This window comes from Piliocolobus tephrosceles, chromosome 21 (assembly GCF_002776525.5).
Source record: "Piliocolobus tephrosceles isolate RC106 chromosome 21, ASM277652v3, whole genome shotgun sequence".
NCBI lineage: Eukaryota > Metazoa > Chordata > Mammalia > Primates > Cercopithecidae > Piliocolobus > Piliocolobus tephrosceles.
Genome location: NC_045454.1, coordinates 48991017 through 49000795, shown reverse-complemented (window position 1 = coordinate 49000795; position 9779 = coordinate 48991017). Strand labels below are relative to the sequence as shown.

The following is a 9779-nucleotide window of genomic DNA, read 5'->3' as shown; positions in this document are numbered from 1 at the left end:
GATGGATGGATGAGTGGATGGTGATTGAGTGGATGGATGGATGAGTGCATGGTAGGTGGGTGGGTGGATGGTGGGTGGATGGGTGGGTGATGGGTGAGATTTCATGATTGGTTCAGACCATGATGAAAGAAGCAGAAATGAGGGACATGCAGAAGTGGGAGAGGCTGGAGCGGGATGAGAGGGGAATGAAACCTGGGCTCTGGACCCAGACAGGCCCAGATTCAAATCCAGGCTCTACCATATCTTCTTGTGGCAACCCAGCGTGAGCGACCTGCCCTCTCTGGGCTTCTCTGGGCTTCAGTGTCTGCGTCTGTGAAATGGGTGTAATCTTGGCACTCACCTCCAGTGGCATTTTGGGGGTTTGACCTGAAAGCGCTCAACATGGTGGCTGCCCACGAATGGGGGAGGCAGGAGGAGGAGGGTGGCCTCCCCAGGCCATCCCTAAACGGGGCTGCTGCCACACACACAGACCTTCCTGGGGCTGCCATCGTGGGGGCCCCCATAGGGATGTAGAGGGCTGGGGCCTGAGAAAGGGATGTGGTGGGAGGGGAGACTTGGACCTTGAGGGCTGTTGGCAGCCTCCCGAGATCCCGTGGGTTGGGACGGGGTCCCCACCACTGAATACAGCATCCCCTGGGGGACTGCAGTGGGGAACCCACGGGTAATGGCAAGTGGGTCTCCTGCCCAGAATTCCCCAGGGAACGATGTCCCCACAGTGCCCAGCGGGCAGGTTCCAGCTGGGTGGATCTTCCATGGGCAAAGATGCAGAGGCCCTGTGTGCAGGCACATGGCTGCAGGAGGCAGGGGCTTGGGGCCGGTGGGTGCCCAAGACAAGGCCAAGGATCAGTGGGGTCCCAGTTAATTGATCCCATCATGTGGGTTCCACAGAGTAGGGAGGTGACTGCTGGGGCCGGGGCACACAGAGCATCTGGGAGGGTCGACCTCTACGGGAGGACCCAGGATGCCTGGCGCCTGGGGGTGTCCGAGAGCAGATCGCCAAAAGTGGCCCCCGGGGAAGAGGGCATGGGGACACAGAGAGAGACACAGGCGCCTACAGTCCTTGGAATCCGTCTTTATCGGGGCGATCATCCTTCGCCTTCCCAGGTCTGGGGTGTTCACGGGCCGCCCAGAGCCCCTTACGCGGGCCAGCCCCTGCCGCGGGCACCAGGAGGATGCCTTGCCGACCTGGACCCTCCTTGGGCCTGGCCGGTGTCCCCACGCCGCACTCCCCACTCTCTTGGTCCTCTGGGGCCAAGGGCCCCACCGGGTGGGGTCAGGGCTCCTGGCTTCGGGGCGAGGTGGAGCCGTCGGTATCCTGCCCTGAGACGGAGGCTGGGGCGCCCGCGCTGCGCAGCTCCCGGGCCAGCTTCTCAGCCAGCTTGCGGAAGGGTGGCCGGCGGGCGGGCTCTGCCTCCCAGCAGCTGCTCATGAGGACGTGCACGGGGCCTGGACAGCCCTCGGGGGGCTCCATGCGATACCCCTTCTCCACGGCTTCTGACACCTCCTTCAGTGACTGCGGGCAGCAGGCGTGGGCAGGGGTCAGGGCCACAGCCTCTGAACCTGCCCGGGACCCAGTGTCTCCCTGGGGCCCCCGCTCACCATTTTAGGGTATGGAGCCCGTCCATATGAGAAGACCTCCCAGAGCAGCACCCCAAAACTCCAGACATCCGACTTGCTGGTGAACTTCTGTGGGGCCCGAGACAGGGGTGAGGAGGGACCCCTCAGGGTTTCTGCTCCAGCCTCTGCTTCCTCCAGGAGGCCGTCCTGGGTTGACCCTCACTCTCTGATCTCCTCCTAATTGATTTCTCCCCCAACGCCGCCCACAATCGAGTCTAGCTCAGCCTTAGTGCATGAAGGAAGCCTGGTTATTCTTCACCTCAGTCCTGAGCCCATGCTTTTTTTTTCTTTTTTTTTGAGACGGAGTCTCGCTCTGTCACCCAGGCTGGAGTGCAGTGGCCGGATCTCAGCTCACTGCAAGCTCCGCCTCCCGGGTTCACGCCATTCTCCTGCCTCAGCCTCCCGAGTAGCTGGGACTACAGGCACCCGGCACCTCGCCCGGCTAGTTTTTTGTATTTTTTAGTAGAGACGGGGTTCACCGTGTTAGCCAGGATGGTCTCGATCTCCTGACCTCGTGATCCGCCCGTCTCGGCCTCCCAAAGTGCTGGGATTACAGGCTTGAGCCACCGCGCCCGGCCCAAGCCCGTGCCTTTTTCAGAGCTGGAGAAACTGAGGCCCAGGGGGAGGCTACAAGGAAGAATTATGGGCCAGGAGCTTCCTGGGGAGGCAGAGCCGTTGCCCTTGGAGTTTCCGAGAGGCCAAGTGACATAGCCAGGGTCATACAGCAGAGCTGGGGGGACCCCAAAGCCCCAGGGGTGTGGAAAGGAGGGCTCACCCCGTGTTTGAGAGCCTCGGGCGCCGTCCACTTGACGGGCAGCCGGCTCGAGTCCAGCCCCTTCCGCTCTGCTTTGGCCAGGCCAAAGTCGCTGACCTTGGCCACCAGGTCCTCGGAGACCAGGATGTTGCGGGCGGCCAGGTCACGGTGCACCAGCTTCTTGCTCTCCAGGTACTCCATCCCCTCGGCCACGTGCCTGGGGGAGCAGGGGGCAGTGGGGGCTCAGGTGCCAGGACACCTGCATTCTGGGCTCAGAAAGCTCTGGGTGCCTGGGCCACAAGCTCAGAAAGCCTCCCTGCCCCGTGCCTCGGTTTCCCCTTGATGGATCTTGGAATCTGTCCCCCGATGACCCCCGCGCCCCTGGCACCCTGAGAGCCCCACTTACAGAGAAAACTGCAGGAGCTGAGCGGTGTTCACAAGGGCTCGGCCCCGGGTCCGCAGAAAGTTCACCAGGTTGCCCTGTTGAGGGTGGGAGATGGCCGTGGGGGATGTTAGGGCTGCTCTGCCACGTGGGACCCCTCCCCGCCTGGGCCCCGCCCCACCTTGCTCACGTGCTCCATGACAATGTACAGCCCCTGGTGCAGGATCACGCCCAGGAGACGCACCAGGTTCTTGTGTTGCATCTTCCTGGGGGCGGTGGGGTGGGCGTGAGGGCGGGGCTGGGACCCCCCCATCCCGGGGTCCCCAGTCCCCACCCCGGGACTCACGTCATGACGGCCGTCTCATCCAGGAAGGCCTGGGCCGTCACATCGCACTTGATATTCTTCACGGCCACCTTTTGCCCCAGGTACTCACCCTGCAGGACGGCTTGGGGGTGGGGCGGGGAACGGGGTGAGATCAGGACCCCCGACAAACAGGGACCGAGAGACAAACGGACAGGCCCACTCACACCGGTGCCCATGTAACACTCACACAGCTGCGGGTCCCCAGACCTTGAAACGCAGCCCCCACGCTCCCCACCCACCCCCCCCCCGCCCTCACAAGCTCCAGACCCAAGATCAAAGAGAACCGTCTGGCCCCAGTGCGGTGGCTCACGCCTGTAATCCCAGCACTCTGGGAGGCTGAGGTAGGCAGATCACCTGAGGTCAGGAGTTCAAGACCAGGCTAACATGGAGAAACCCCGTCTCTACTAAAAATACAAAACTAGCCGGACGTGGTGGCACATGCCTGTAGTCCCAGCTACTCGGGAGGCTGAGGCAGGAGAACCGCTTGAACCCTGGAGGCGGAGGTTGCAGTGAGCCAAGATCGCACCATTGCACTACAGCCCAGGCAACAGAGCGAGATTCCATTTCAAGAAAAACCACAAAAGATCAAAAAAACAAAAAACAAAAACAAAGAACCATCTAAGCCAGGGGTCTGTGAACCTCCACCCCCCGGGGGCCAAATCTCCCGTCAATTCTTTTTGCAAGACCCTCGAGCTCAAAATGTTTTTTGCATTTTTATTTTTAAAATATTGATACAGGGTCTCACTCTCTCACCCAGGTGGAGTGCAGTGGTGTGATCACAGCTCAGTGCAGTTTCAAATTCCTGGGCTCAAGGGATCCTCCCATCCCAGCCTCCTGAATAGCTGGGACTACAGGCATGCTCCACTGTAGTCTGGCTTTTTCTTTTTTTTTTTGTACAGATGGAGGTCTTGCTATGTTGCCCAGGCTGGACCTGAACTCCTGAGCTCAAGGGATCCTCCTGCCCCGACCTCCCAAAGTGCTGGGATTTCAGGCATGAGTCACTGCGCCTGGCTGGTTTTTGCTTTTTTTTGAGAGAGTCTCGCTCTGTCGCCCAGGCTGGAGTGCAGTGGCGCTATCTCGGCCCACTGCAAGCCCCGCCTCCCGGGTTCACGCCATTCTCCTGCCTCAGCCTCCCAAGTAGCTAGAACTACAGGCACCCACCACCACGCCCTGCTAATTTTTTTGTATTTTTTTTTAGTAGAGACAGGGTTTCACCGTGTTAGCCAGGATGGTCTTGATTTCCTGACCTTGTGATCCACCTGCCTCGGCCTCCCAAAGTGCTGGGATTACAGGTGTGAGCCACGGCACCCGTCTGGTTTTTGCATTTTTAAATGGTTGTAAAAACAAATCAAAAGATGAGTACTGTTTCAGGACATGTGAGCATTATACAAAATTCAAATTTCTGGGCCATAGTTTTCATGGCCACGCCCATATGTTTACATATTGTCTGTGGTTGCTTTTACTCCACAAGGGCAGGATTCAGCAACTGTGACAGCAGCTCCCTAACACATGAGGCAGAAAATATTTACAATCTGGCCTTTTACAGAGAGTCTGCTGACCCCTGATCTAAACCCCAGAGCCTTCCAGAATAATAATTTCAGGGAATGGTGTTCCAAACATTCCAAACAGAGGGGCTGACCATACAGGACCCTGGCAGTGTGAAGTCACTAACATTGACTGCTTGAGTTCATTGACTCCTCATGACAGCTGCCATTACCCCCTGTTCCAGAGGGGGAAACTGAGGCTCAGAGGATTTGCGTGTCTTCAGTTGCACAACTAGTAGGTCGTTAAGTATGGGTTTGAATTCAGCTCTGTAACTGCAAAACCTCAATGTACACCTCCCTCCTTCCTTCAGCACCCCCAACCCGGTCCGCCACTCACCTCCAAACTCTCCCTCTCCAATCTGCGCTCCCAATGTCAAATGCTGCAGGTTCAGTAACCAGCCCGCTGTGGAGTGAAGACCCAGTCAGAGGGGTAATGGGCCCCCCAAACCCTCCCATTGGGGGTTCTACTTGGTGAGAGACTAGGTGAAGTCTCTCTCACAGTGCCGCAGCTGTGGATACACATTTGAATGGCTGCCGGACCTGGCAATGCCCCGAGGACGTATCAGACACCCTACTCCTGGTACCAATTACTGTTGTTGCAAGCAACAGAACTCTCTCAGGTTGACCTGAGCAAAAAGAGGCTTACAGGAGGGATAGTGGTGTGAATGGTCAAAGCTGGGGGCCTGCCTGGCTGAGACCCTCAGATTCCACATTTGCCTTCCAGGAACTCCCTGTCAGGCTCAGGGGGCAGTGCCAGGAAACACTTCAGGTCTCAGGTCTCAGAGATAAGAGCTGCCCTTTTCTCTTTGGCTCTCTTGTCCCTCCAAATACCCGCTGGGCTCTTCCCTACACAGTTCTTTACCTCTGACCACTCAGAAACACATACAGAGGAAAAAAAAAAAAAAAAAACACAACATGGAGACCCATAAAGGTTCCAGAATATTCCAGGGCTCTGGCCTCCCTGACCCTTCTCCCAAGCACTCCTGTGTTGTCCCCTCCACTGTCCTCTGGTTGGTTCTGCAGGCGTTCTCTTCTCCCTCCAGAAAGTGCCCCCTCCAAATGCCATGGTCTTAAGGGATCATTGGTCAGGGTGATGCTGGTCTCCACCTGGGCACCAACCCTGATGGCTACAGATTTTCCTAGGAAAGACGTACTTTCAAGGAGACAGACATGGGGTGGGAAGAGGCTTTTGACCTTAAACACTGAGGATTTCACTAATCAGGGGCTCGAAAAGCATTTCAGGTGAAGGGAACAGAATACACAATGGCTCAGAGGCATGAAGGAAACGATGATCACAGTTGACCTGGGAGGGGGTGGATGCGTGGAGGAAGGGCTTTGCAGATGAGGCTGGAAAGGTGGCTCAGGCCATGCGGGCAGGTTCAGGAAGGTAGTGGAGCTGCCGGGCCTCTCTCCCTGGAGGCACGATTTCATGACAGAGAGATAACCTTGAGGCTGGAAGGGGGACTCGCCCTCTGGGAAGGAGGCAATCTGACGGGAGGGCCTGAGGCTGGACTGTGGGGAGGGGAGGGGAGCAGATTCACCAGGAGTTGGTAACCTGGCCAAAGAGGGAGTGCTGGAGGGTGGGGTGAGTGGAGGTTCAGGGCCAGGTTTCTGGCTCAGATGGTGGATGATGGTGACAGAGATGAGCGGCGAAGCTGGGGACCTATCAGAAAAAGGACTGATCTGTGTCTGTGGGTACCCCCGAGGCAGCCCCCGTCTTCTGTCCCATAGTTGGGCATGGAGACAGGCTTGGCTGATCTGGCCTCAGAGGCACGGGGGCCCCAGGGCCCTTCCTCCCGGGCTGGGCTAACGTGGTCAGGGAAGGGGGTCGGCCCTCCTAGGCGTCCCCTACCCCTGGCCAGCTCCTCCTCGGCAGACTTGGTCCCGTGTTTCCGCTTTGGTCTCACCAGCTTGGTGCAGATAGCGCCCTTGTCCTTGCTGTAATGCTGCAGAATGTGGGGACAGCCATGAGCCCAGCCCCAGGGCAGGGAACCCCGGCATCCTGTCCCCTTCCTGGGTGGCCTCTGGGGAGGGTGGGTGGGACTGGGGAGGAGGAGAAAGGCTGGTTTCCATAGGAACGGGAAAGGAGGCAAGTCAAAAGGAGGGGGAGTCCTCTGGATTGGTATCAACTTGGGGGGGTCCTGGGGGTCCCCAGAGGAGTCACCCTAGTCCCTGGAGGTAGAACCAGACTGACTCAGGCCACCTGTAGGATGGGCGGTCCATACGGATCAGCCCCCTGCCCATTTCTGCATTAAGGAGAATCCTACTGTGGAGGTCCTCCTGTCTGCCTATCTGAGATGGGATGGGGGTCTGGGGGGCCCCAGGGACTACCCCCTTCATCTCTACATTGGGGAAGCACAGAGCTCAGGGGGGTCCCAGGTCATCAGCGCAGAGGTAGGGATGGTGTCTGCCCAGCTGCTGGGGAAGGGTGGAAGTCAGGTGACCGGCCCCTCCATCTCTACATAGGGGAGTCTCCGGGCTGCAGGGACGGGGTGGGGCCTCTGGATGGCAGCACCTCCACCATGTCCATGAGGTTGCAGAAGAACACGGCCTCATCGATGGTGAGGTGGCCGTCGCGGTGCAGCACGCGGTAGTGGATGACGTCGCGGCCAAAGCTCACGCACAGGACGTAGTCGCCAGGATGGCGCGCAGACTCCCGCACCAGGAACAGCCCGTCCTCAGGTGGCTGCAGCTGCTGGACAGCCTCCTGGCCCGAGATCTTCCCATGGAACCACCTGGGGCCACAAAAGGGGAGGGTTGGACCAGGCTGTGGGGGGCGGTCACCTACTGTCCCCTACTCCAGGCCCCTGTCCCGCCCACTCACGGCATGAGGCTGAGCTTGGGGTCTGTGGAGAGGGCCTCCCGCTCCCGCAGCGCCCCAGCTGCCAGCAGCCCCTCCTGCCCGCTGGTGTGGTGCTTGACACGGTACCAGCTCTTGTTCTGCCAGGGAGGAAGCACAGGGTTGATGTGGGGGTTTGGGGGTGTCTTGGTGGAGCCCCCAGCCCCAAGCACCCACACCCGCTGGCCGCCTCTCACCTCGCAGGCCTCCAGGATGGTGACCACGTCGCCCTTGCGGAAGGCCAGCTCCCCTGGCTTGGGGCGGGTGTGCTCGCATTTGGTGATGCACTGGGTACCCGGGGCCCAGCGCCTCTGCAGAGGGGGCCAGGAGAGGGGCGAAGGGAGGACATCACGGAGATGTGGGGAGCAGAGGCATGGGAGGGGAAAGAGGACGGGAGGGAGCAAGACATGGAAATTGGAAAAGAGCAGAGAGGCAGAGAAAACGGATGCAGACATCGGGGAAGGAGAGAAACGGGGTGAACAGTGCTCAGAGAAATCGTAGTCAGAATGAGGAGGACCGGGACAGAAGGTCAGAAAGCCAAGATGACTGAGAAAGGCCAGACAGAGCCCAGCAGAAGCGGATAGAGGGCAGAGAGTACAGCCCTCCAGGAAGGGGGCTGAGGGTGTGGCTGGAGTTGAAGAAGGACCCGGGGGATAGAGGAACCAGGCTAGACACACTCACCGTTGGCATTCTGGCTGAGACAGGCGGGGGGTGCCAGGCTCGGAGGAAGCGGGGGCTCACCTGGGGAGGGGGCAGAGTCCAGGTGGGAGCTGGGCTGGGACCCAGGGTCCAGTTCCCACCACTTCCAGCCCAGGCCAGGTGGGGGCAATGGCCAGGCAGGCAGAGAGGCATCCTGGGTGGGACCCAGAGCTGGCTCCCCAAGCCCCTTTGGGGAAGTGATCTTTACCCGGGGAAGTTCTTTAGCAGAATCACAGCCATGAAATGCCCGCCAGGAAAGCAGGGAGCCTCGCCCCGCCATCGCCCCCAGAGGGAAACTGAGGCAGGGGAGAGGAGCACTGAGCAAGTGGTCACAGTCGGGGACGCTGGGAATGGCCTGCCACAGTCCGGGCGGCTGGCACGGGAGGTAGGGAGCTGGGTGCCACTGGACCGAGCCTGGTTCTTCCTCTTTTCTGGTAAGTAGGCAGGGGCAGGGTGGGGAAATAGGGATGAGTCAAGGTCATTCCCAAGATTCTCTGACCGTGGGGTGGAACTGGGGGCAGGGGTGAGTCCAGTAGCCCTGCTGGGCTCCTCCGGCCACCCGCTGAGCCTCTCTGATCCCCCCAAACCCAGGACAGACACACAAAGTCGCTCACTGCTGCAGGGGTGGGGGACCCTCCCTACCTCCCCCATCTCCAGGACCGCTGGTGGCTGGGAAGTGGGCGGTGCTGGGGGGTGAGTCTCGGCCCCTCCAATATGCGCCTCCCCTGAAATCCTCCAGTCCCACGTGTACTCACACGCATGCGGATGCATGTACACGCACAGAAACACACGGGGCTCGGACACAGGTGCGCGCAGACAAGCAAATGACCACGTCCACCTGGAAACAGGTGTGCGCACACGTCCCCGCGCGTCCGCGCGCATAAGCGCTCCACACCTGGGAACGTGCGCACCTGTCCCCCGCCCCCGGCACACACAGCCGCCCCACGCTGGAACACCTGGGCGCCAGCACCGGGCCACTCGGGCACGCAGGGCGCTACGCAGGGCCGCGCACACGCTTCTCGGCCACACGCGCACAGCCCTCCACGTGGACGCGCGGGTACACACGCCCGGGGCTCGTAGCCGCGCACACACACACCCAGGAAAGCCCCGCCGCTACCACGCCTGGTCCCATCGTCTCTGAGCACCCTCCGCCCCAGCCGCGCAACCGCCGCGCGCCCGGGTCGCGCACACTCACGCGCACACCGGCCCTTCCTGCGCACGTCCCGGACCCACCCCCGCCCACAGCCCTCGGGGTTTCCCCCACCCCGGCCTCGGGGTCTCTCCACCTCTCCCCGCCGAGGTGCTCACCTGCTTAGGGGGCGCCCCCGGGCTGCGCCCCGCGCCCGCCCCCAGGAGGGCCTCCGCGAGCCGGCTGCGCACCCCGAGGCGGTCCCGGCTGCACAACTTGGAGCGAGTTGCTCCGTTTCCTCATTTTGGGGGCGAAGGAGGGTCGGGGAGTGGGGGAAAGCGGGAGGCGCCGCGGCCTGGGAGGCCCCCGCGGGTCCTAGCGCCGGCCGCACTGCGGTCTGCTCCGCGCGCCGCCGCCGCCGCCGCCGCCGGCCCCTCCCCGCCCCGCCCCC

At 60.9% G+C, this 9779-nt stretch overlaps 1 protein-coding gene across 3 annotated transcripts; it reads right to left on the bottom strand.

Moving 5' to 3' along the window:
- Nucleotides 1-1056: 1056 nt before the first annotated feature.
- On the bottom strand, nucleotides 1057-9765 carry MATK (megakaryocyte-associated tyrosine kinase). 3 transcript variants are annotated; one of them, XM_023183635.3, is made up of 15 exons: nucleotides 9508-9765; nucleotides 8842-9037; nucleotides 8408-8630; nucleotides 8182-8241; nucleotides 7698-7811; nucleotides 7486-7601; nucleotides 7177-7396; nucleotides 6514-6607; nucleotides 4999-5064; nucleotides 3100-3199; nucleotides 2935-3019; nucleotides 2778-2851; nucleotides 2393-2588; nucleotides 1600-1686; nucleotides 1058-1513 (listed from the first exon to the last, which is right to left on the bottom strand). In XM_023183635.3, the coding sequence occupies exons 2-15, from the start codon at nucleotides 8958-8960 to the stop codon at nucleotides 1274-1276; spliced, it is 1794 nt and encodes a 597-aa protein (XP_023039403.1). In that variant the 5' UTR covers nucleotides 8961-9037; nucleotides 9508-9765; the 3' UTR covers nucleotides 1058-1273. The 3 variants fall into 3 exon arrangements, with proteins under 3 accessions (XP_023039404.1, XP_023039405.1, XP_023039403.1); XM_023183636.2 differs by lacking the exon at nucleotides 8842-9037 and having other exon boundaries at nucleotides 1057-1513; XM_023183637.3 differs by lacking the exons at nucleotides 8408-8630; nucleotides 8842-9037 and having other exon boundaries at nucleotides 1057-1513.
- Nucleotides 9766-9779: the final 14 nt, after the last annotated feature.